The following is a 27024-nucleotide window of genomic DNA, read 5'->3' on the forward strand; positions in this document are numbered from 1 at the left end:
CAGTTCAGGTCAGAAGTCTAAAGTGAGTATCTTAACAGAACTTGGAGAAATTTGTTTCCTTGCTGTTTCCAAGTTCTGGGGACTGCTTACATGCTTTGCCACTTCAAAATAAGCCAGGTCCCATCTTTTTTTTTTTTTTTTTTAATTGCTTTTGGCCTCACTGTGTAGCATCTGGGATCTTAGTTCCCCAACCATGGATTGAACCTGTGCTCTCTGCAGAGAAAGTAAGGAGTCTCAACCACTGAACCTCCAGGGAATTCATATATATGAGTTAATATACACACACATACACATTATATATACATATATATGTTACACAAGCTTGAATATATTGTTTATTGTTGAAACTCCTTTAAATTTTTTGGCTCCTCAAATCTAGTGATCACAAATAAGGGTATATTCTAATCTTCGTGTATGATTGAGAAATTGTCCATTTCTCCCACTTTTTTATTCTTCTGCTTTGTTCCCTTGGATCTTTGCCTAAAGAAAAATCCATATAAACAAAAAGGCCATACACCGCACCCCGTTTGTGTATGTTAGTTGCTCATGTCTGACTCTTTGCGGCCCCATGGACTGTAGCTCGCCAGGTTCCTCTGTCCGTGGGTTTCTATAAGCAAGAATACTGGAGAGGGTTGGGATTCCCTTCTTCAGGGGATCTTCCCAATCGAGGGATGAACCCTGGTCTCATGCTTTGCAGACAGATCTCTTCACCATCTGAGCCCCCAACCCTGCTCCTCTGCTTTTCTAGAAATAGTAAAGATTCCACCATAGATATATTTCCTCAGTGGAGGACAGGAGGAACAATGCCGGGCTGTTTCAAGGTTCACGTGAAATGGTAGCTATTAAGCATTTGGAACACTGCCTGGCACAAAGTAGGAGCTCAGTGATCACTGTTTAGTAACTAAGCAGTGTCTGGCTCTTTTGTAACCCCATGGATTGTAGCCCACCAGGCTCCTCTGTCCATGGGATTTCCCAGGCAAGAATACTGGAGTGGTTTGCCATTTCCTTCTCCGGGGGATCTTCCTGACCCAGGGATTGAACCCTCAACTCCTGCATTGGTGGGTGCATTCTTTACCACTGAGCTACCAGGGAAGCCTGATAGAGGATGTGGAAGTTGAAACTGACTCCTCTCTTCCCTCAAACTTACTGAGGTAGCATTTAACAAAATATTTCAGCCTCTAAATATCCCAACATCCAATTGATATTTTTATTCTTTTTAATATTTATTTGGCTGCACCACATCTTAATTGTGGCACACAGTATCTTCAGTCTTTGTTGTGGGATTTTTAGTTGTGGCATGTGGGATCTAGTTCCCTGAGCAGGGGTTGAGCCTGGGCCCCTGTGTTGGGAGCACAGAGTCTTACCACTGGACCACCAGGGAAGTCTCTCCAGTTAGTATTTTTGCTTGTTAATTTCCATCTTAAAAATATTCTACAATGAGATGCCACCTCATATCCATTCAGATGACTATTATCTAAAAAACAAAAACCATAAAATATTAATAACAAGTGTTAGCAAGGATGTAGTAAAACTAAACCTTAATCACTGCTGGTTGGAATGTGAAATGGTACAACTAATATGGAAATCTCATGGCAGTTCCTCAAAAAATTCAACACAGAATTAACATATGATCCAAAAATTCTGCTACTGGGTGTATACCCCAAAGAACTAAAAGAAGACTCAGAAAGAAATTTGTACAAGCATGTTCACAGCAACATTATTTACTGTAGCCAAGAGGTGGACACAACCAAGTGTCCATTGGCACACAAAAGAAACCCAATGTGGTCAACAGTAAAATACCGTGTATGTGTGCTCAGTCATGTCCAACTCTTTGCAACCCAGTGAATTGTGGCCCTCCAGGCTCCTCTGTCCATTGGATTTCCCAGGCAAAAATACTGGAGTGGGTTACCATTTCCTTCTCCAGGAGATCTTCCTGACCCAGGGAAAAACCTGCCCTTCAGTGCAGCGTCTGACACGTTATTCCCCCATCCAGATCCATCCTAGGTATGTAAATCAAAACCGAAGGCTCTTTCTTTCCATAAACTCTTCTCACATTTCACTGCCTCCTGAATTGTAGGGAAATTTTTATTAGATTGAAATACACATACTCAGAGAAACTTTATATTATCTTCAAATAATCACAGGCCACACTTTTTACAACAGATTCCTTGTCTCTGAAGTCTTACATTGAAACAGCTCATGAAAATGAAACTAATGACATTTTACTTAGTAAATAACTAGTTCAATGGCTTCAATATATTTTATTTTTTGTATATGTTACTTAGACTTTTTTTTTTTTGCTTAATTTTTTATATTGGAGTATAGTTAATTTACAATGTGTTAGTTTCAGGTGTACAGCAAAGTAACTCAGTTATACATATGTCCATTCTTTTTCAGATTCTTTTCCCATAGAGCTTATTACAGAACATTGAGTTCCCTGTGCTATACAGTAGGTCCTTGTTGATTATCTATTTCATATATAGTAGTGTGTATATGTTAATCCCAAACTTAATTTATCCTCTCCACCACATTTCCCCTTTGGTAACCATAAGTTTTTTCTTGACATCTGTGAGTCTGTTTCTCTTCTGTAAATAAGTTCATTTGTATCATTTTTTAAAGAATCCACATATAATTGATACATGATATTTGTCTTTCTCTGAGTTAACTTTACTTTGTATGATAATCTCTAGGTCCCTCCATATTGCTGTAATGGCATTATTTTGTTCTTTTTCATGACTGAGTAGTATTCCATTGTACTACATCTTTATCCATTCCTCTGTTGGACATTTAGGTTGCCCTGTGTCCTGGCTGTTATAAACAGTGCTGCTGTGAACATGGGGATATATGTATCTTTTCAGATTATGGTTTTTTCCAGATACATGCCTAGGAGTGGACTTGCTAGATCATATGGCAGTTCTATTTTTAGTTTTTTTAAGGAACCTCCATACCGGTTTCCATAGTGGTTGTATCAACCAATAGATTTTAACTTCTGAAGACAGTCTGCTGCTCACCACTCTGTGATGTGACAGCTCATTGTGGGGCTGGACACAGCAAAAACGGAATGAATAAAGGATTTTACACTGTGAATACAAGTGGAAAATTTAGAGCCTTCTGACCTGATTAGGGACTGGGTTATTCCTTCTGCAGCAGGCAGAGCAGAGCCTGGATACACAGGTGTCTGGACTCATGAGAAGAAAGGGACTGATAGTGGGGAAACATGAACGTGTTAGTGAGGAGATGTTAATCAGCCACCAACTGGGATGATTGGAAACCAACATAAAAGTCACAAAAATGGTGCAGAGCATGTAGAAAGATAGAAAGGTGCTCACCAGTGCAAGGATTCTTTGGGCAGCTCTGATCTCAGGTAGGGATCTGACTGAACGGTTGTTCCTAGGAATGTGGCGGACTTGCTGGTGATGTCTGTACAGGGTGAAAACCATGTATCCACTGGCCAGGGTCATGAGTCCAAAAGACAGAGTGCTAGGAGGGCTTAAGAAAGCTGCCAGTAGTGTGGATGTTATTGTATCAAGACGAGTAATAGAGCAGTATCCCACATCTTTTTGCTTTGTGGTGTTCATGCTGCTCCATTTCCCAGACACATACGTGAACACAAATATATTTACAAGCAAGTGCAAAATCCAGCACAGGTAAAGAGTGAAGCCGGCATACTTGGGAGCTTTTCCTTTAAGACTTGTCCATGTGGAGTTCCTGGGGCTGATCATGATGGCCTGTAAGACACTTACGAGACATGTGGTGCTGAAAGACACCCCCGCAGCCACCCTGTGAACATAGAAAACGAGTTTGCATCCAGGGTCACCGAGGAAATGTCTCAACCCAAAGGCTGCCACCATCTGGGGAAGTCCTTTAGAAAGGAGGGCCAAGATGTTGGCGAAGATCAGGTGCCTGAGAGTGAAATCAAGGGGTTTTAACCTGTGTCCCCTGAGGTGAATGGTGACATTCTGATAAAGAAACAAGAAATTCCCTAAGATGCCAACTACAGTCTGTGATAAGGAGATGACCCCTACTGCAAGATCCCTGGAGGCCACTCTGCCACCTCCCAGACTCCAGGGTTCGTGTTCAGAGTAAGCTGACATTGCAGGAGTATGTGAGCTTTGTGTTACTTGGTGACGTGGCAATTGAAATCCTCTATGCTTCACTCAGGCTTCCCAGGTGGCTCAGTAGTAAAAAATTCGCCTGCCAAGCAGGAGACCCAGCTTCGATCCCTGAGTCAGGAAGATCCCCTGGAATAGGAAATGGCAACCCACCCCAATATTCTTGCCTGGGAAATCCCATGGAAGGGGAGTCTTGCGGCCTACAGGACTTAGCGATTAAACAACAGTTCTTCATTCAGCAATACTCATTCATAGTTTCCATTAACAACTGGTTGCATAAGTGGTATTGTTTTGTATGTAACAACATCGACTCTTCAACTCGGAGATGTTATTCTTTTTCAGAGGAGGAGCACCTAAGTACAGATTGTAAGAACCATGCGAACTCGCAGCCCCCTAGGTGACCGTGTGAGAAATGGAACCTGTGTTTTCTAGCTGCAGACAAGCCTCTTCACCACAATCCTACATGAAGAAAGGATGTCAGTTTTACTCTTTGTGTCCTCAAAACCTGTACTTTTTTTTTTTTCACTGATGTCCTTTGCCATTCTTTTTATCTTCATTAATAATTGTTATGGTAGCAATTTTATAATTATGTCTATAAGTTTATTTTTTTATAGGCCAGTGTTGCCTATGAATAAATATTTAAAATGAAAATCAGACGATAAAGCACCGACTACCATAAAACCCTGTAAGAATGATTATCCCAGACGAAGTGTTGGGTTTATAGGGGCAAGAATGGCTTAATATGACGTAACAGAGATGCATTTGTCCTTATTCCAAGAACAAGCATAAAGTGAGAGTAACCACCAAAATCTTTGTACTATAATATGATGGGCTAAACTCTAGGCTTTGAAACAGATATGAGACAAAACACTGTAAAAGAGAGACTAAATTATTATTGATTACATAGGGCATAGTTGATTAATAATGAAAGGATTAAATGAAACTCTGTGAGGAACAATGTAATAATTATTGAAATAGACCCATATACAAGCATTTCAAATGACATGCAGGAGGCAGGGAAACAAGTGTGAATAAATTTAAATTGTAGATTTGGTATGAATTTATGACATTAAAAGTTATTCTTTTTCTCCCCCAGACCCTGTGGCATGTTCGATCTTAGTTCCCTGACCAGAGCTAGAACCTGTGCCCCCTTCTTTGAAAGCACAGAGTCCTAACCACTGGACAACTAGGGAAATCCCTAAAAACATTTAACAGAGAAGTATCAGGAGAACACATCTGAAGCTTCAAACTGTCGAGATCATTTTGCTCTGAAACCCACAATGTTTTTTCTGAAATAGTCTTTGATTAATTTCTTTTTTTGGGGGTGGAGGGGTGGGTTAAGTGTGATCTCTCATTGGTTTTCCAATTTTCTACACAAAAATCCACAAGAAAGACTGCTAAGGTGGATAATAATGAGTCTTTGCTGATGACTTCCACTTGCTCTAAGAGCAAAGGGAAAAAATTCTACACAAGACTGAGTTTATCTTTCTGACGCAGGCAAGACGCGTAGGTGGGTCTTGAGAAAAGCCAGAGGGGAAAACTCTGGGGCCGCCTCCTTGGAACCAGGAGGGGAGCCTGAAGGCACGAGGACTGAGGTATGCGTCTCAAACCGATCTAGGATACCAAGGAGCTGAACTGGGACTCTCCCTTCCTCTGGAAATGTGACTGAAGTAAGCTCCCTCGTCCTTTGTGCTCCTGGAAAATGGGGAGCGGTCGGGCCCATTGGCCCATTAACCAAGAGACTATACGCCCTACCACGGCAGTAAGGTGCTTTGAAATCCCCTGCGAATCTGCGCCCAGAAAACAAAAGGGTCTGCGAGGGAGAGGGGAGGGGCGAGGATAGGAGGGGAGAGGGGCAGTGGGAGCCAGGGAACATATGCCCTGGGAAGAGAGGACTAGCGGAGAAGAGGGCAGAGAAGGGCAGGAGGAGGGATGGGGCGTGTGGGTGTCCAGCCTCTGGAAGAACAAAGCAGGAGAGAACAAAGCAGAAAAAAACCACGCCTACCAGTGGCTGTTGGCTGCAGGGCGCCCTAAGCCCAGCATCTCCCAGGCAGCCCTAGATTGTCAGTCTTGGCCTAATTTAAAGAGGGTTTCTCCATAATCAGAGCACAGGGAGTTTCTGTTTGGGTGTTTTTTTAAATCCACATGGAAATAAAATTACTGCATCCATTTGAAACAGATGATGTGCTCAGCTTAAGAGGGAAAAAAGATCTTTTTGTTGTAGCATTAAAGAAGAATTAACCAATAAGACAACTTTACCAGCCAAACTAAGAGTTTTGAAAATTGTTCTGGGCGGAGGTCAGTTTACATGTGATTTGCGGGAAGGTGCTGTGAAATCCCCTGTGAAATCCCTGGTCAAGAATGCCTCTTAATGGAAGGTTGCTGCTGGTCACCGGGAGCAGACATCCCAGGGAATGGTTTCAGTGCTTTTCTAAGTATAGGAAGATGCAAGGACCCAGGTTCATGAAAACATTTCTCCTGGAAATATCTCCATCTCTGAAGGCCAGTTCTGCCAGTTTTCCCAGAATAGAGTGCACTTCATCCTCTCAGGGCAGCTGTAGGTCAGTGACTGCGGTGACTGACGTGGTTCTTGTAGAATTGGCTGGTGGGCAACATTCTTTATTTTTACAGTCCCTTCTCTTTCGGTCTTAATTTCAAGGTTTGGGAGGCATTTGTGACCAATTTGTCCCCCAGTGCTAGGAGCTGGGAATGCTCATTCCTAGGTCCGCCAAGGATTTTGTTGGTGGGCTACTCAATGTGCCATCACTAGTCTAGACCCTGTAACAGTAGCCAAAGGTTTCTGGACCTTCTGTCTTGCTGGTCTGTTACAAGCCAGGAAATGATGGCCCTTGGTTATTTCTTTCCATATCTGGAGTCACACAACTACAGTCATTGATCTTAAAAGACTAGGTATTTGGACAATGGTTTCAAGTTATCTAATCAATTTGCTCAGAGGCTAAGTGAGACATACATCTGGTATGCAGGAAACTATCATCTTGTGAAATAGGCAGAACACAGGCAGTGTAGCTAGTAACATTTATAAGGAAGGTGATGCATGTTTAAACTAAACTTCCCTTAAGTGTGTCCCATTATCTCCCTAGTTGTCTGACCAGTCTGTTCTGTACCAATTGTTATCTTTAAGGGAAATGATATAACATTATTGTACATAAGTTTTCACCAAAGATGCCTGCACGCACGAGGTGAATGGCCAGTCACCGTGGTCCCTCACAGGAGTGAGAAAGGAACCTTATGTTCCAAGGCAGTGGTTTTCAACCTTTTTGGCATCAGGGACGGGTTTCGTGGAAGACAGTGGTTTCCACAGACCTGGCGGAGAAGGTAGGGGGTGGAGATGGTTTCAGGATGATTCAAGTGCATTACATTTATTGTGCACTTTCTTTCTATTATTATTACATCAGCTCCACATCAGATCATCAGGCATTAGATCCCAGAGGTTGGGGAACCTTGTTCTAAAAAGTTACATGGGGACTTTCCTGGTGGTACAGTGGATAAGACTCTGCAGTCTTAATGCAGGGGGCCCAGGTTCAATCCCTAGTCAGGGAGCTAGATCCCGCAGGCCACAACTTAAGACCTAGCTCAGCCTAAATAAATATATAAAATATATATTTTAAAATATACTAGAGTAAAACAGCACTCATCCTCCTCAGGTTGGATTAAAAGGCATCAGGAGTTGATATATAGAGTCAGGAACTATCCATCTCTCTCCATGAGTTCAGCACATACTCCAGGAATTATTCCTGCATCCCAAGGACTCTGTACACTGGACCGCTTTCTACCTGGGAAAATCCTGTTTCTGAAATGAGCACCTCTCCAGATTCTTGATACACTCCTGCCCTTATGGGTGGGAGAGAGCTCAGAATAAAACAAAATATTCAGAATAAAAAAGAAGATACTCACCAGAGTCTTCTGGCTGCCAGGATGAGTGGGCTCGGTGCTAGATTCCCACAGCCAGTACATGTGAGAGGGAGACAGCCAGGCACTGAAATAAAACCTTGTGATGCTGTGACCTCACCTCCCCACAGAACTACAATTATTATTTCACCTGTAGCAGCAATGGCAGTACACACTAGGGGAGCTGAGAATGTTTTTAAGCCATTCATCCCAGTTCTTGAGTACTAAAAACAACATGTCTAGTGAGTATCTCCCAAAAGGCCATTAGGGTGTGTAAGAAGAGTCTTTTTCATGTCTGTGTCTCTGGAGCATTGACGATCCTACAGATAAAGATCAGGAAACCCTGAGGGCCGAGCCATGAGGGACTTCCAGCAAAGCAGGTCTCTCACGGCATCCTCTGCTGTTCTGAGAAGTTCTATTAAAGACTCTTGTTCTTTCCTCTTGCTCAGACCCCTCTCAAGCTTCCAGACCCCTTCTAAGTTATGGGAAGAGAAATGGGATGACACAAAAGAGACTGAGAAGGACTAGGGAATGGGGTAAAAGTGAAAGGAGAAATGATGTCAAGAATTGAAATATAAAAACATTAGATAGCCGGCCAGCAACAGATGACTGGGTAAAGATGATGCAGGAATACTACTCAGGCATAAAAAAGAATGACATTTGATATTTGCAGCAACGTGGATATGAATGGACTTAGAAGGCATTGTGCTGAGTGGAATAAGAAAGACAAATACTATATGATATTGCTTATATGTAGAATGTAAAAAGTGTAACAGTGAATATAACAAAAAGGAAGCAAACTTAGAGATATAGAGAACAAGCTAGGGGTTACCAGTGGGGAGAGGGAAGGGGAGGGGCAAGATAGGAGTAGGGGAGTGAGAGGTACAAACTACTAGGTGTAAAATAAGCTACAAGGTCTATTGTACAACATGGGGAATACATTCAGTATGTTATAATAACTCTAAGTAGAATATAACCTTTAAAAATTGTGAATCACTATATTGTACACCTGAAACATATGGTACATCAGCTCTTCTATCCCAAAAAAATTAGATAGTATATTGTGTTTAAAATAAACACTTGAGACAAGACAGATAACCCATACAGCTGTTTTGCCAAAAGTTTTACTTTCATTTTCTTTTTTTATTTCCAATTTATTTTTATTTGGAGGATAATTGCCTTACAGTATTGTGTTGGTTTCTGCCATATATCAACATGAATTAGCCATAAGTATACATATGTCTGCTTCTGTTGAACCTCCCACCACATCCCACCCCTCTAGCTTGTCACAGAGCACCAGATTTGAGCTCCCTGCGTCATACAGCAAATTTCCACTGGCTATCTAATTTTACATATGGTAATGTATATGTTTCAATACTACTCTCTCAATTTGTTTTAGGTTCAAAGGATTTATTAACAGCAACAACAAAACCACTCATTACATGCAAATAAAGTTTCAATTGTTAATAGATTATTCAACTTAATTAATTTCAATATACAGTCATTAGAAGAAAAGTTAGAAACAAGAGAAGTAACAGCATATATATTACCAAGTTGGGCTGAACCTACATTCAGACTTGAACAGTGCTGGGAAGTTATGAATGACAGCAATCTAGAGTCCCAGTTGGGAAAGGGGTCCCAGGCAGTGTGTCCACCCCACAGGTGAGACTTCAAATTGCAGTTTGAGGGCTCCTACTTATAATTCCAGGCCACAAACTGGGATCATCAGTCTGTGTGCAAAAATGCAGCTCTGTGGAGGCTGGGTAGGAAGCTGGCCAGGCCCCCAGAGGCTCAAGAATTCCAAGACCTACTACCTTATCTAAAGCGCTGCCTGACTTGCTGTGCTTAGGGGCAGGCATGGAATCTGGGCAGTGTCTGAGCAGGTCAGGAGCAGGTCAGAAGCCTGCTCTCCTGCTACTGAACCCTGAACAAGACTTCCTTCATTTTCATTTCCTTAACAGCATGGTACGCACTAAATTAACTTGAGGTTTTCTGAAGCTGTGTGAGGAGCACGTAGAGAATAACAGCATAATTATAAATCATTTATGTACTATATCCTCAAAGAGGTGGACTATAATTCCCAACTCTTTTCAGTGTTGCCTGCATTAATTACTTGCTTTTAAACAGTATAGTCTGACTATAAATAAAATAGATGAACAAGGTCCTGCTGTATAGCACAGGGAGCTATATTCAATATCTTGTGTTAAAACATAATGAAAAGAATACAAAAAAAAAAGTACATGTATGTATAACTGAATCACTACTGTATAGCAAAGATTAACATTGTAAATCAACTATACTTCAATTTAAAAAACTAAATGCAGCTCTGCATTTTTTTCTCTGCTACCTTTGTGGAGAGAATTTCTTGGTCCAGAGGTTGGTTTTCATTTTTATTTTTTTTCTTTTTTCATGTTTTTAATTATTGAAATATAGTTAATTTACAGTGTTCTGTTAGGTTCAGGTGTATAGCACAGTGATTCAGTTTTACATATATATATTCACACCCTTGGGCTTCCCTTGTGGCTCAGCTGATAAAGAATCTGCCTGCAACGTGGGAGACCTGGGTTCGATCCCTGGGTTGGGAAGATCCCCTGGAGAAGGGAATGGATACCCACTCCAGTGTTCTGGCCTGGAGAATTCCATGGACTGCATTGTCCATGGGGTGCAAACAGTTGGACACAACTGAGCGACTTTCACTATTAACACCCTAATCTTGTCAACAACCCTACTGTTTTGAAACTCTGAAGAAGAAAGAAGACAGCAAGACTATTTCTGCTGATCTTTATCACATATCCTCCCCTGACTATATAAACTCTCCCTGCTCCCTGCTCACCAGGCACAGTTCTTGAGGTACTAGGCTACTGTATCCCCACTTTGTCTGGAAAAGTTATAAAGCTACTGTTTCTTCTCCTCCATAACTCTTGTCTCCACGTTTCAGTTTGGCCTTAGGGCCCCCAGAGCCAAGATTTTGGCATCAATATAACCTCTGGGTTCTTGTTCAATTTAAGAGCAACCCAGACCTCTGACTTGACTTAATGATTTACAGCAACATTCCTTCAACACGTACTGATGTCTCTAGGATGTGACAAGACCATACATAACACAGCCACATATAGACACGCAGGACCCTTCAGCATCATTCAGAGGTATATATGCCAAGGTTCTTGGGCCTTTGTTATTGTCTTATTATTATTAGTTTAATATTCCTAATGTTCCATCTTCAACTATAGCATATGTATTTATCATTTTTGACTCTTGCCTGTTGTTACAGTTTATGGTGACAGCGTTGAAGCTTACTCCAGACCCTCTAATTGTGGAAAATAGCAAAGGTTAAAGATTTCAAGTTCCAGGAAACGGCTTACTGTCAAGACCCCATTATCACTGATTTAAGACTCCCACTTGGTCCCTTGTTTACCTGTGGAAAAGCCAGACACAGACTATCCAAAATTCCATTCTTTGGCCTGTCAGTGATTACCACTCCGCTGGCCCCGCCCACCGCGCCCCGAGGCCCCGCCTTCCCACCCGAGGTCCCCACGCAAGCCCCGCCCACCGCGCCCCGGGTCCCCACGCAGGCCCGATTCTCTCCACGACCCGCCCCCATACAGCCTCGCCCCGCCTAGGCCCCGCCCCCCAGGCCGCTCGCCCTTTTCTCTCCTGGTGCGCGCAGTTTCTCACACACCCGGAAGCTGAGAGCTGAGAGAGGTCTCGCTGCGCAGCGTGAGTTTCTGTCTTTTTAGTCAAATCTGAGCCTCGCAGTTTCCTTTCTTCTGTACCCGGGGTCTCAGGGTCGCTACAGACCATGAATCCCCTTGCCCGCCCCACGGCCCCCCAGCAAATTCAGGCGTCTCCCCAGGTACTTACCTTTCGGTTTAAAGTCGCTCTGGAGCTGGTTCCTGCCTTCGGTCCGCTTAGACGCTGCCTTTCGCACCCCTTTCCAGCTTAAAACCTTTCACTGACCTCACTGACCCCTCTCCCCCTCCTGCACCGCATAAAATTCCCTCCCATGAGGTGGATTTATTCGCACCACCCCCCCCTAGCCTCGCCCCCTCGGCCCCTGAGGTCAGCTCCGGCCACCCCACTCTCGGAGAGGCCGCGTCCTCTCCCCGTCCTGAGACCCGCCCCCGCCCCCACCTCCCCCAGCCCCGCTGTCCTCGAGTCTCCTCAGGCCGGTCCTTCTGCCCGGCAGGCGTTCCCTTCATAGTGACCTTTCCTCTAAACCCATGTTGGCAGAGGTGACCTGGGTCAGCCATGTGACACCCATGGTCTTTGGTTCCAAATTCCACCCTCTGGAAAATAGGCTCTTGCGGGAGAGGGGACTTCTTATTCAGTCGCCATCCCTGTAAATAGTGGGCGAGGGGGCTCAGGAGAAGCAGAGACAGCGACTCCGAGAGAAATAGAAAGTTGAGAAAAGCATGAGGGAGAAGCGATGGCAATGAAGAGAATTGGTGGGGAACTTGGAAGAGACACCTTCATGAAAGAGAATAAGCCTTGAAGGTAGCGGGTGGGGAAAGAAGTTGAGAGAAAAGCAGGATCTCCGGAGAAATGAAGGTGAGCAGAATAGGAGAGGGGCCCTTGCTCAGCAGTAGCAGCGGGGAAACAGTGGTGAAGCGCGTCGTTCTGATGGGGCAGGCCAGAGGGTGAGACTTGGAGCCATGATGGTGCTGGGACAGAAGGAGACCTGAACGGAAATCTGCCCCCAAGGATGCGGGGCGGGACGGGAGGAGGGGGCGGTGAGGAGGGAGCGAGGGGAATGTTACAGGGGTAAGAGGGAGGGAGAGGAGAGGAAGCTCAGATGGGAGAAGAAAGAGGCGGAAATATTAATACTTAGAGATTTAGGACAGTCAGGTTGGGGAAAAAAGAGCAACAGAGAAGTACTGAGTGGCAGAGTGGGCAGGGCTGGTGTGAGAGGAGAAATAGAAAGGCAGTAACAGCCCAGAGCAGGGGAACAAAAGGACAGAGAGAGAGAGAGAGAGAGAGGAAAAAAAGAAATAGATAAACAGAATGACAGAGGGGAACGCGTATTAGTGAAGAAAGAGGAGTGACCTGGACCCATGTGAGTCGGTTGGATATGAATTTGGATATAAATGGATATAAACTATTGTTGTGATATCATGACTTTATAGTCTAATAAATTTAGAAGTTTGTATATATGATGAGAATTGCAAAATTCTACTCTCTAATGCTTGTGTTGTTTTAGATTTATTTTTATCAGAAGATAACTTCCATTTGCAATCCTTCAACCAGAGACATGGAATAAGGTGTGTGTGTATGTTTGGAGCAAGAGAAAATTGTCACTTCATGGTGCCTTTTTAAAGGAAAATTACAACTCCTTTTTCTGGTACTTTTTTTCATTGTTCTTTTTGTAGCTTGAACGAAATCTTATCATTCAATTTCTACTTTCCTATAAATAATAACTTCTGAATTGCTTTGCTGAAATTGCTGGGCATCCTGTAATCGGCTCATGTGATTTTCTAAATTTATATTCATAATATTTTCTGACTTTGACACCAGAATTGGGTAGGATATATATATATATATAAATTGTGTAGGCTATATATGTGTGCATATATAATGGTGTAGGCTAATATATATATGTATATATAAAATGGTGTAGGCTGTATATATCAGATCAGATCAGTCCCTCAGTTGTGTCCAACTCTTTTCGACCCCATGAATTGCAGCACGCCAGACCTCCCTGTCCATCACCAACTCCCGGAGTTCACTCAGACTCATGTCCATCGAGTCAGTGATGCCATCCAGCCATCTCATCCTCTGTCGTCCCCTTCTCCTCCTGCCCCCAATCCCTCCCAGCATCAGAGTCTTTTCCAATGAGTCAACTCTTCGCATGAGGTGGCCAAAGTACTGGAGTTTCAGCTTCAGCATCATTCCTTCCAAAGAAATCCCAGGGCTGATCTCCTTCAGAATGGACTGGTTGGATCTCCTTGCAGTCCAAGGGACTCTCAAGAGTCTTCTCCAACACCATAGTTCAAAAGCATCAATTCTTCGGCGCTCAGCCTTCTTTACAGTTCAACTCGGACATCCATACATGACCACAGGAAAAACCATAGCCTTGACTAGACAGACCTTTGTTGGCAAAGTAATGTCTCTGCTTTTGAATATGCTGTCTAGGTTGGTCATAACTTTCCTTCCAAGGAGTAAGCGTCTTTTAATTTCATGGCTGCAGTCACCATCTGTAGTGATTTTGGAGCCCAGAAAAATAAAGTCTGACATGCTATATATATATGTATGTATATATAATTGTGTAGGCTATCAGTTCAGTTCAGTCACTCAGTCAGTCCGACTCTTTGCGACCCCATGGACGGCAGCACGCCAGGCTTCCCTATCTGTCACAAACTCCTGGAGCTTACTCAAACTAATGTCCATCAAATTGGTGATTCCATCCAACCATCTCATCCTCTGTTGTCCCCTTCTCCTCCTGCCTTCAATCTTTCCCAGCATCATAGTCTTTTTAATGAGTCAGTTCTTTGCATCAGGTGGCCAAAGTATTGGAGTTTCAGCTTCAGCATCAGTCCTTCCAATGAATATTCAGGACTGATTTCCTTTAGAATTGACTGGTTGGATTTTCTTGCAGTCCAAGACACTCTAAAGAGTTTTCTCCAACACCACAGTTCAAAAGCATCAATTCTTCTGTGCTCAGCTTTCTTTATAATCCAACTCTCACATCCACACATGACTACTGGAAAAACCATAGCTTTGACTAGACAGACCTTTGTCGGCAAGTAATGTCTCTGCATTTTAATATGCTGTCTAGGTTGGTCATAGCTTTTCTTCCAGGGAGCAAGCATCTTTTAATTTCATGGCTGCAGTCACCATCTACAGTGATTTTGGAGCCCCCCAAAATAAAGTCTGTCACTGTTTCCATTGTTTCCCCATCTATTTGCCATGAAGTGATGGGACCAAATGCCATGATCTTCGTTTTTTAATGTTGAGCTTTAGGCCAACTTTTTCACTCTCCTCTTGCACTTTCATCAAGAGGCTCTTGAGTTCTTCGCTTTCTGCCGTAAGGGTAGTGTCATCTGCGTATCTGAGGTTATTGATATTGCTCCTGGCAATCTTGATTCCAGTTTATGCTTCATATAGGCTAGCATTTCTCATGCTGTACTCTGTATATAAGTTAAATAAGTAGGGTGACAGTATACAGCCTTGACGTACTCCTTTTGCAATTTGGAACCAGTCTGTTGTTCCATGTCCGGTTCTAACTTGACCTGCATACAGGTTTCTCAGGAAGCAAGTGAGGTGATCTGGTGTTCCCATCTCTTTAAGAATTTTCCACAATTTGTTGTTATCTACACTGTCAGAGGCTTTGGCATAATCAATAAAGCAGAAGTAGATGTTTTTCTGGTATTCTCTTGCTTTGTCGATGATCCAAAGGATGTTGGTAATTTGACCTCTGGTTCCTCTGCCTTTTCTAAATCCAGCTTGAACATCTGAAAGTTCACAGTTCATACACTTTTGAAGCCTGGGGTTGGAGAATTTTGAGCATTACTTTGCTAGCATGTGAGATGAGTGCAATTGTGCAGTTTTGAACTTTCTTTGGCATTGCCTTTTGCCGGGAGCCAGCACAGGAGATCCCACCCATGACAAGGTCATGCGGAAGAGACCTGACAGGCAAGGCAGATCAGGACTCAAGGGACTTCCTTGACCTGCCTGAGCATCTACCCCAAAACCAAAGTCTGTCTGTCTACTGTTTACTGTATTATGTCTTTTACCAACTCTTCTGACATTAAGAGCTATCCCCGACCACCTTTCTCTGAAAAAAAAAAAAAAAAAATCAACTTAGGGCTCTAGTTATAAGTCTCCTGGGTTTGAAAGGAGTATTTCAATTCTAACCTCTCTGTTAGCATTTTAGCTTGCTTGGCAGGTTTATCCATACCCTTGCAACTAACGTACATGATTGCTCACAACTCCCCAGCCATGAAAGGCACGGGAAGCCTAAGCATTCTAAAAGTCCTAATGAGCATAGAGCCCTTTGAAGGATGAAAAATTATTAGAATAGTACTGGTAAAGGGCTTCATTACTGGGCCAATGCTTGCTGCCAAGTTCCCATATCCATTATCCATTGTGCACCTGGGAGTGCATTAGTTAATGTAGTTGGAATGTAAGAAAAACAAGTAGTAGCCTTGGTATTAACCACATCAGACCTTTGAGCTAATAAGTTCTTTCTTTGTTGTGACCCACTACACCTTCACTCCCTGAGAATGTAACTTTATTTAGTACTTTCTGAGGCTGGGAGAAATAAAGAAAAAAACACTTTTAGGGAAAAGAAGTTTTCTGGCTGATCAACCTTTATCAGATAAGAGTCATGAAATGTTAACAGGCCACAGGGCCAGACATAACATAAGACCTTTGTTTATGAAAAGGTGTACAGAAAATGTCCTGGTTTTGATAAAGATAAAATTGATGGAATGTTGAGCTGACTCTGTATCTTTTACTTTGAGAAATGTGTAACTCAGAGTATAAAAGTTCCTTTTGAAAATAAAGTTGCGGATCCCACTTCACCAGAGCTCTGGTCTCTGTGTCTTTCTTTCTTTCTCTCTCTCTCTCTTCTTTTTCAGGCTGACTCCCTAGAGCACAGAGGCCCTCTGAGTTCACTTTTTTGCCCGGGCTTCTAAGACCCGATCGAGGGGGCGCTCTGCGTCTCCACCCAATTGAGAAGGCGCCCTGCGTCTTCGCCCTATCAAGAGGGCGCCTGAGGCCTCCATGAACAGAACAAGTCCCGTGTCAGGGGCTTTATTGGCTTTCTGTGTAAACCAAGGAATATCAGCCTCTTTCTCTCTCCCTTACTCTTTCTCTTTATTTTTTATTTTTATTTTTGACCCTGGACCACCAGGTCCCAGTCCATTATAAGGCCTGTGTCATCTCTCTCCAGTCCATTATAAGACCTGTGTCTCTCTCGCCGACGCCGTTCATCCTGAGAGTTCCCCTCGATCCTGCTGGGGCTGGACCCCGGCAGCCTTTCTTTGGGATTGGAATGAAAACTGACTTTTCCCAGTCCTGTGGCCACTGCTGAGTTTTCCAAATTTGCTGGCATATTGAGTGCAGCACTTTCACAACATCATCTTTTAGGATTTGAAATAGTTCAACTGGAATTCCATCACCACCACTAGCTTTGTTCATAGTGATGCTTCCTAAAGTCCACTTGACTTCATATTCCAGGATGTCTGGCTCTAAGTGAGTGATCACACCATCATGATTATCTGGGTCATGAAGATCTTTTTTGTATAGTTTTTCTGTGTATTCTTGCCACCTCTTCTTAATATCTTCTGCTTCTGTTAGGTCCATACCATTTCTGTCCTTTATGGAGCCCATCTTTGCATGAAATGTTCCCTTGGTATCTGTTGGGGATTTTTTTCCCAGGACTTGGAAGTGATGAACTTGAAAGAAGGACACTTGGACAGTCTCTTGTAAGTACTGACAAGTTTATTTTTGTAGTCAAGCCTTTTTATAGAAGTAGGAACAAAGAGCTTAGAATATACAGCCAGCAGAGCGCGTACAGGGTTAACACCTAATCAGTAAAAGTATATTAAGGACAGCGCGCTCTAAGTGACCCATGTGCTTATCCCATAACCCGTTTTTTCAAGCAACATCTTTAATATTTATTATTAAATCTTGGCGCTGGGCATATCCAAAGGCAGGAGATGTTTTTTTGCCCAAGTACAGCAAGCTGGGGTATTTCTGGCCCTTTGCCATTTTCCCAAGGACTTCCTCCAACCGGCTATTTTGTACTGAGCTTCCCAACAGTATCTCTAATTTTCTTGAAGAGATCTCTAGTCTTTCCCATTCAATTGTTTTCCTCTGTTTCTTTGCATTGATCACTGAGGAAAGCTTTCTTATCTATCCTTGCTATTCTTTGGAACTCTGCATTCAAATGGATATATCTTTTTCTCCTTTTCATTTAGCTTCTCTTCTTTTCTCAGCTATTTGTAAGGCCTCCTCAAACAACCATTTTGCCTTTGTGCATTTCTTTTTCTTGGAGGTGGTCTTGAGCACTGCCTCCTGTACAATATCAGGAACCTCCCTCTGTAGTTCTTCACGCACTCTGTCTATCAGATCTAGTCCCTTGAATCTATTTGTCACTTCTACTGTATAACCATAAGGGATTTGATTTAGGTCATACCTGAATGGTCTAGTGGTTTTCCCTATTGTCTTCAATGTAAGTCTGAATTTGCAATAAGGAGTTCATGATCTGAGCCACAGTCAGCTCCTGGTCTTGTTTTTGCTAACTGTATAGAGCTTCTCCATCTTTGGCTGCAGAGAATATAATCAATCTGATTCTGGTGTTGACCATCTGGTGATATCCCTGTGTAGAGACTTCTCTTGTGTTTCTGAGGGTGTTTGCTATGACCAGTGCGTTCTCTTGGCAAAACTCTGTTAGCCTTTGCCCTACTTCATTCTGTACTCCAAGGCCAAATTTGCCTGTTACTCCAGGTATCTCTTGACTTCCTACTTTTGCATTTCAGTCCCCTATGATGAAAAGAATATCATTTTGGGGTGTTAGTTCTAGAAGGTCTTGTAGATCTTCATAGAACTGTTCCACTTTAGCTTCTTCAGCATTACTGATTGGGGCATGGACTTGAATTACTGTGATATTGAATGATTTGCCTTGGAAATGAACCAAGGTCATTCTGTCATTTGTGATATTGTACCCAAGTACTGCATTTTGGATTCTTTTGTTGACTATGAGAACTACTCCATTTCTTCTAAGGGATTCTTGCCCACAGTAGTAGATATAATGGTCATCTGAATTAAATTTGCCCATTCCAGTCCATTTGAGTTCACTGATTCCTAAAATGTCTTGCCGTATCCTGTTTGACCACTTGCAATTTACCTTGATTCATGGACCTAACATTCCAAGTTCCTATGCAAAACCGCTTAAAGATGGCAGAGTAGAAGGATGTGTACTCATCTTCTCCTTTGAGACCTCCAAAATTATAACTCGCTGCTGAACAACCATCGACAGGAGAATGTTGGATCCCACCAAAAAGAAATACTGCACATCCAAGGGCAAAGGAGAAGCCCCAGCAAGACGGTAGGAGGAGCAAAATCACATTTAGAATCAAATGCCATACCCGCCAGAGACGCTTGGAGGGCTCAAACAAAACCTTGTGCACACTAGGACCCAGAGACCCAATAGAGTGTAATGTGTGTGTGTGTGTGTGTGTATATATATATATTTGGTTGTGCCTGGTCTTCTTTGCAGTATGTGAACTCTTAGTTGTGAACTATTAGCACATGAGATCTAATTTCCCCCACCAGGGGTTGAATCCAGGCTCCCTGAACTGGGAGCTCCAAGTCTTAGCCACTGGACCACAATGGACGTCCCTTTGTACGGTTTTTTGTTTTTTGTTTTTCCCCCCAATTACAAATTGTTTCCCTTTTAAATTTGTTTCTGGTTTAGAGAAAGCCTGTGACTTTCTTCTTTTATCTTATATATTGGAAATATTCTTTGGTAACTAGTAAAGAATTTTAGACTGTCTCCCAAAGAGTTGGAAGCTGATTTCACCTAGTTAGTCTGATACTCCCTTTTCTTTGGTTTCATGTAATCTATTACAACATGAGCCATAAGCTCCTAACCAGATGTCTCCAGTTGCATCCTGGGAGCTGACCGTTTTCTCACAGTTCCCTCTGCCCTGGTCACATTCACCTTTTCTCTGCTCCCAAACATCAACAGCTTTTCTGTCTCAGATCTCACCTCTTGCTTGACCCTTTGTCTCTAAAGCATCGCTGCTCTGGCCCTTTCTCCTCCTTTGGGTCTTGGCCAGAGCTGTCTCCCCACCTTCTCCTGCTCATCTTCTGAAGTTCCCTTCACCTGCCATTCTGTGTCTCATGACCCAGGTTTTATTGCTCCCACATCGGTCTCCTCTATCAGAAATGCTGTTCATCGATTATTTTGGGTCTTTCCTGTTTCCCCTCCATTGGAGGGTGCCTGGTCTCTGTCTTCTTTCCAGGACACGTGTGACACTTCCCTTTGGGAAGATCTAGATGCTGGGGACTAGAATTGGATGGAATACTCTTCAGGGAAAAAAGAGGAGCTTGGGCAGGTGATGAGGTTAGTTCCCATATTTGTTCTGGAAATTTCAACTTGAACTAAACCTGCTATGACTACTTATTTACTCAAAATAAGAGCAAAATTATATGCACTGAGGTTTAGCCCTACAGAACCAGTGTCCCCCATGCAGTGTCCTGAGGGGTCCCATGTTCATTCCTCTGTGTCTCTGCTCCACTATAGCCCCCAGGTCTTCCAAATTGTGTGCTTCTGGGGTGAGCTGCCATCTTGAACGGGATCCTTGCCTTACAGCAATTCATCTGCTCAGAGTCAGGGATACTGACTACACTTTACTAAGGATGCAGAGAAGCTTAGGAGTGTGGGGATGGGCATGAAGGAGGGCCCTGCCTTGGAGCTGGGGTACCTTGCAATTTTCTCTGAGTGGGGAGGACAGGAGACAGTGAGAGCGGGGCTGTCTCTCTCTCTCTCTCTCTCGGTGACTTCCTCACCAAACACAATCCAGCCAATCCTCAAGCACCTTTAAAACTAGACTCCATCATGTCCCCAGTTGCTGGTGAGGTTTCCAGGGAGGGCCGGCTTCTTGATCTCCATACTGAATGCTTAGTGTCCTGCTGTTTGCAGCACTGTCCACGCCTGTTGCAATGCCTCTGCATATGGGTTCGTTTTAGCCTCATTTGTTCATACATGCCTGAGATGTGAGTGTACTGTCACTTAGTCGTGTCCGACTCTTTTGCAGCCCCACGGACTGTAGCCCACCAGGCTCCTCTGTCCATGGAATTTTCCAGGCAAGAATACTGGAGTGGGTTGCCTTTTTGTTCTCCAAGGGATCTTCCCCACCCAGGGATCAAACCCGCATCTCTTGCATCTCTGGCATTGGCAGGCAGATTTGTTACCACTAGTGCCACCTGGGAAGCCTGGAGGAAATGTCAAGACCTGCGGAAAAGTGGAGGAAAGACTTTAGGGGTCTGCAGGAGGGATATGGCAGCCAAGTGTGGGCCTCCAGAGGAGCCCAGTGAGCTGTATGAGTGCCCATCCCATGCATGGCTTGGGGTTCAAGGGGTGTATGGAACTTTTGGAAAGGGGCATCTCAGTTCTGGCTGGAGCATCTAGACATGGATTCACGGGGAGCTGTGGGGCTTGTGGATCGGGCTTGGTGCCATAGTGTCTTTTCTCAGGTTTCCTGGGACGCAGAGGCTGAGACTGAGTTGTTGGTTTTTTTTTTTTTTTTTTTGGTTTTGTTTTTTGAGGTTGAGATTTTCAGACATGGGTTTCTTAGGGAAAGCCATGATAACACCTGAAGAGGAATGAGGAAGTAGAATTAGGAAAAGGAATGTTATCCTGTATTGTTAACCAAAGCCTGAGAGGAGCCCACAGGAAGCTCTGGGAGCAGGAGGATGGCTGCCTTGGCCCTGGGGGCACAGGGGCTGAATTCAACAGGTGCCCCACAGCACTCACTCCACACCGTAGATTTTGTGAGGTCTTTTGGTGCTGGTTTAGCCCCTAACTCATATCTGACTCTTGTGACCCCATAGATTGTAACCCACCAGGCTCCTCTGTCCATGGGATTTCCCAGACAAAAATACTGGTGTGGGTTGCTATATCCTTCTTCAGGGGATCTTCCCAACCCAGGGATCGAACCCACATCTCTTGCATTGGCAGGTGACTTCTTTACCACTGAGCCACCAGCGAAGTGTGGGGTCTTTGGCAGGGGTGGGGGTGGGGGGGGGCGGTGTGGAATCATTGTGCAACCCATAGTGTAGTTACAGAGAACATCTCAGAGGTCATTTTGTGGGTTATCTTTGGTATTTTGGGATATTTGGGCAAAGTTGCAGCAAAGTTTCAGGTGCATTTTGGAAGACACAAAGGAGAATTTGGAATGTTTCCTGGGAAGCCGTTGGGGTCTCCTTGGTATCACAGGCCAAAGCTCTGTTTTGTTAGTAGATTTTGGAGGGGACAGTGCTCAGACTGGGGTCACGATGAATGAAAAAGTGGTATCACGCCTAGTGGTCTTCATGAGTATCATTCCATCATGAATGCATGAGTCATGGGGGCTTGGAGTGTTTGATGGGGTTGTGTAGCAGGTAAGGGGATGGCTCTGCTGTTTCTGGGGAGTGTGTCAGACCCCAGGGAAGACTGTAGGTTTGTTTGAGTCCAGAAGGGAAATGATAGGTGTTAAGACTCACATGGCAGACAGTTATCAGCGAGGGCCTGCTGGGGATGGGACCAACTGGAGAAGGGCTATGAGGACACATGACTAGGGGAAAGATTGTTCAGCTGATCAGGGGCAGTCACAGCAGAGAGACATCAGCCTCGGGAAGACCCAGCTACCGTTGTCTTACTACCAGACCAGTGGTGGTCACTCTGCTGCCTCTGCCTGCCCGTCCCGGAACTCACACACATGCAGTACAGTCATAAGGAAGCTGTGGTGCGGAGGGGCAAGCTGTTTTAAACTAAATGTGGAACATGCGTATTTCTTTGAGAAGGAGGGCTGCTGTGTTCTGGGGAGGAAACAGGAAGCGGGACAGTGTTTGGGAACTCAGAGCCCTGGCGATAGCAGGAAAGCTCAGGAAAGAGGTGAAGGAAAAGCTCTGTTCCTACTCACCAGTGCTCAGCAGCTAGCCCAAAAGAAGGGGGTGAGGTATCAGGGCCCCATTTAGAGAAAGGATCTTATCTTTCTACTCAGCACCCACTCACCCTCTGTGCACATGTCTTCATTGTCTTCTCTAGAATGGTACTCATGGTGGTGTCCCCAGTAGATGACCTGAGGAAGTAAAGTGTTTTCTGTCTTTGTGCCCCGGCGGCCTCAGCTTCTCCTCCACCGTCTGTCAGACACCCACTTCCCTGCTGTTCTTCTCACTGTTGGTTTGCACAATCCCAATGAAGCCAGTCAAGTCAGCATTTCAGGCTGTGATTTTTCTTCAGCTACTATCAATGTAGCTCAGTTGGTAAAAGAGTCTGCCTGCAGTACAGGAGACCTGGGTTCAATTCCTGGGTCGAGAAGATCCCCTGGAGAAGGAAATGGCAACCCACTCCGGTATTCTAGCCTGGAGAATCCCATGGACAGAGGAACCTGGTAGGCTACAGTCTATGGGGTCGTAAGAGTTGGACACGACTAAGCACACAGACAATATCAATGCAGAGTGAGAAGCCTTAGATTCCAGGAACCTTTTTCCCGACTAAGTGTCAAGGCAGCCAAGAGCCTCCTCCTTTTTCTGTGGATTGTTTTATATTATGTTTGACTGCACAGCTTGTGGGCTCCTTAGTTCCCCCCCAGGGATTGAACCCAGGCCCACAGCAATGAAAGCTGGTGAGTCCTAACCACTGGACTGCCAGGGAAGTCCCAGTTTTTGGCTCTCTATTGCCAGAATGGGTCGGCTCAGCCTCAAGCAGCTGCCACTGGGATGAGCTCATTGCCATCCTAGTTGGACTTACACATGATCTTTGCACTTTTGGAGGGCAGGGAACATTGTCTAAATGGAGGTCTCTTGGCTCCACCATCCTCTGCTGTTCCTGTTCGGCTTGTCCTCACTCCTCCAGGGCAAAGGTCCCCTGCCCACATCAGTCCCCCAACGTGAAGACGATGGCAGAGTGGAAACTAGTGTAACTTTGTGTCCATCTCATTTACTTATTCACTACATAAAGAGTGTATACCATATTTTTAATTTCTGTGTGTGTGTGCTTAGTTGCTCGGTCGTGTTCAACTCTTTGCGACCCTGTGGACGGTAGCCCACCAGGCTCCTCTGTCTGTGGGATTCTTCAGGCAAGAATACTGGAGTGGGTTGCCATGCTCTCCTCCAGGGGATCTTCCCAACCCAGGGATCAAACCTGGTCTCCTGCATTGCATATGTTTTCTTTATCATCTGAGCCACAACAGAGGCTGGTTTTTTAATATTTATTGGGGTATGATTGATTTTCAGTGTTGCGTTAGTTTCAGGTGTTTAGCAAAGTAAATTGTCAAACACATACATCCACTCTTTTAGATTCTTTTCCCATGTTTCAGTCATCACAGAAGACTGAATTTAATTCCCTGTGCTACACAGTTAAGGTTTAATTAGTTATCTATTTTATATATAGTTGTGTGTATGTGTCAGTCCCAATCTCCTAGTTTATCCCTCCCCCTCTTACCCTTTGATAATTATAAGCTTATTTTCTACATCTGTAACTATTTCAGTTGTGTAGATAAGTTTATTTGTAGCCTTTTTTTTTTAGATTCCACATATGATTGATATCATACAATATTTGTCTTTTTCTGTCTGACTTACTTCACTCAGTGTGAGAATCTCTAGGTCCATCTGTGCTGCTGCAAATAGCATTTTTTTTTTTTTTAGTGACTGAGTAATTTTCCGTAAATGATGGAAACAGGGACTTCCCTGGCTCTGCAGAGTGTTTAAGTGTTTAGGAGTGTTTAAGACTTTGTACTTCCTGGCATTTCCCTGTGGTTAGGACTCAGTGCTTCCACTTCAGGGGCACAGGTTATCCCTGGTCAGGGAACTAACATCCTGCATGCTGCCTGGTGCAACGCCTCACCCCCACCCCCCCAAAATGGAGACAAACTCACCTTGTCACTTACAGTCATGCAAGTCAAATGCCCCAAAGTGAAGGCCTGGTGTGTGGATGTGGATTCTCCCCCACACCCATTGCTCTCCCGACGCCCCCATCACACCAGCTTTACCTTGTCCCCGTGTGGCTCATCACAGCTGGAGAAAAACACACCCCCGAACTGACTGGTCTTGCTTCAGATTCCTCTGTTCCCTCACATTCCCTGTGTGTCTGCTCCATACCTTTCCTATGGAGCGCCTCAAAAGTCCACCTCCGCCTCTCCCATCTTTTTTTCTCAAAGACCCTGTTTCTTCTCCATTGAGCTCCTGGAGCAAAGGGAAGAGATCTCCTCTAACTGCCTCAACTGTTGGCCTTAGGGCCTGTGCTCTGTCCTTAATAATTGACTTCTAATAGTCTGAAACTGCTTCTGGCTGTTGCTGGCCCTGAAATTGTGCCCTGGTTGCCAGCTCCACTGTCTAGGTCAGGGCCATGTGGCATCATGTATTTTTACTTCTTGGAAGTTACTTTGATCAGCATTCAAACATGGTGGCATTGTTTCTCTGAAGCACAAAGATGGGCACTCACATACACCCCACACCTTTTTATATGCTCAGTTCTTTCCTCTTTAAAATACAGTGTTCTCAATTAACTACATTTTCCTCTCCTATTAAATGCCCCGTTGTACTGTTGCAGAAGAATGGGGGTGCAGAGAGAATGATCATGTCCCAGGGGAAATCTTGGGATAGGTCTCCAAGTAAGGGTCCCTGGTTTCCTGCAGGAAAGAATTCAAGAGGGAGACATAGTAGAGTGAGCCATGCCGTGCCGTGCCGGGCCGCCCAAGATGCCTGGGTCATGGTGGAAAGTGCTCATGAAACGTGGTCCACTGCAAAAGGGAATGGCAGACTCCTTAAGTATTTACGCCTCAAGAACCCCAAGAATGATAAAGCAGGTTTATTGAGAGAAATACACTTTGCATAGGCAGAATATGGTTGTCTCTGAAGGGGAGAGTGACCCTGGGCTGTGGGCATACTTAGTTTTTATGAGCTGGGTAATTCATGCACTAACGTGTGGGAGGATTTTTCCAGCTATTTGGAGGAAAATGCAGAAGTTGATTGTGGTAGTTATTTCACAATATATGCGTATATACATATGTCAAATGTCACATTGTGTGTCTTAAATATGCATGATATTTATTTGTCAATTATACCTCAGTAAAACTTTAAAAGAAAAAGGTGCAAGGTATGCTGTGCTTGCCTCCACTGAGTGGTGCTCATCCAGGCTACACATTGCATCCATGAGGCATTTTGCAAATACATTTGTGCCCTGACCAGAGATTCCCCTTTGAAAAGTCCATGTGGGGCTCAGCCTCAATGGTATTTAAGGGGCCTTGGTGCATCTAGCATTGAGCATCAGGACTCTTAAGTCCTTCCATCCTGAGGGATGAGATCTGGGCTGAGGGTAAGGCTGCTTTGCTCTGAGTGGGTCTGGACCAGGGCCTGCTGTGTGACCTGAAGGGGATCATGGGGTGAGCGGAGGTGCCTCCTGCTGCTGTGTGCATGAGGCCTCACCAGGAGGGGAGTGTGATCCGAGGAAAAGTTTGGGAAAGTCCCGTGTTGGACTCTGTGCAGGAGTTGACTGTTCTGCGTCCCTCCTGAGACAGTGGCCACAGAGAACTGTCTGTTCCTCATGGTGAGGGCTTCCCTGTGTGTGGGGTTGGGGATCAGGAAGGGGGTCTGTTGACTCTAAACATTAAACAGAATGTTTTCAATTTTCAGGATAGACCTCTGAAGACTCATGTTGCCTGAGGAAGCCCAGAAGAGGAGGAAGGTGAAAGGAGGAAGAGTCCAGAATGGCTCTTTCTCAGGTGAATTCATATTCTTGGTTGATTATTCTGTTTCTCCTTTCTTTTCTTTTTTAATTAATTTTTTTTTTTTTTTGAATACAGCTACTTTGCAATGTTGTGTTAGTCTCTGCTATTCTCCTTCCTTCTTTGCACTTGCTAATCTCTGACTCAAGAAGTAGCCTGCTTGATTCCTGTTCATTCACACTCACCCAGGGCCTTCTCTTAGTCACTGACACGTACCCTTAGATTCCATCTGTGACTCAGTTTTCTACTCTGTAAAATGGAAACGGATCTTTCTCTGATGAGTTACTACATTGACAACAAGTTAATTCATGAAAAGCATCTAGAGTAATGCTTCTGTGGTAGCTCAGATGGTAAAGAATCTGCCTGTAATACTGCAGACCCGTGTTTGATCCTTGGGTTGGGAAGATCCCCTGGAGAAGGAAATGGCAACCCACTCCAGTATTCTTGCCTGGAGAATCCCATGGACAGAGGAGCCTGGCGGGCTACAGTCCAAGGGATCACAAAAGAGTCAGAAACGACTTCTACTACTCCCACTACTATTACTAGAGTAATTCATAACATACAGGAAG

General features: G+C 44.2%; 1 protein-coding gene across 18 annotated transcripts in view; it reads left to right on the forward strand.

Moving 5' to 3' along the window:
• The window catches only part of LOC129631710 (zinc finger protein 160-like), a 466782-nt gene that overhangs the window by 426285 nt on the left and 13473 nt on the right, over positions 1 to 27024 (forward strand). For 4 of the 18 annotated variants that reach the window (XM_055552893.1, XM_055552911.1, XM_055552904.1 and 1 more), the window contains exons 2-3: positions 11697 to 11738; positions 26364 to 26452. In XM_055552893.1, the coding sequence (XP_055408868.1) occupies positions 26438 to 26452 (15 nt within the window). In that variant the 5' untranslated portion in view covers positions 11697 to 11738; positions 26364 to 26437. Of the gene's footprint in view, positions 1 to 11691; positions 11875 to 12194; positions 12570 to 13218; positions 13360 to 16134; positions 17447 to 19990; positions 20092 to 26363; positions 26453 to 27024 lie in introns of those variants that run through there. The other 14 variants (XM_055552894.1, XM_055552905.1, XM_055552901.1 and 11 more) reach the window with 12 other exon arrangements.

This window comes from Bubalus kerabau, chromosome 17 (assembly GCF_029407905.1).
Source record: "Bubalus kerabau isolate K-KA32 ecotype Philippines breed swamp buffalo chromosome 17, PCC_UOA_SB_1v2, whole genome shotgun sequence".
Lineage (NCBI taxonomy): Eukaryota > Metazoa > Chordata > Mammalia > Artiodactyla > Bovidae > Bubalus > Bubalus kerabau.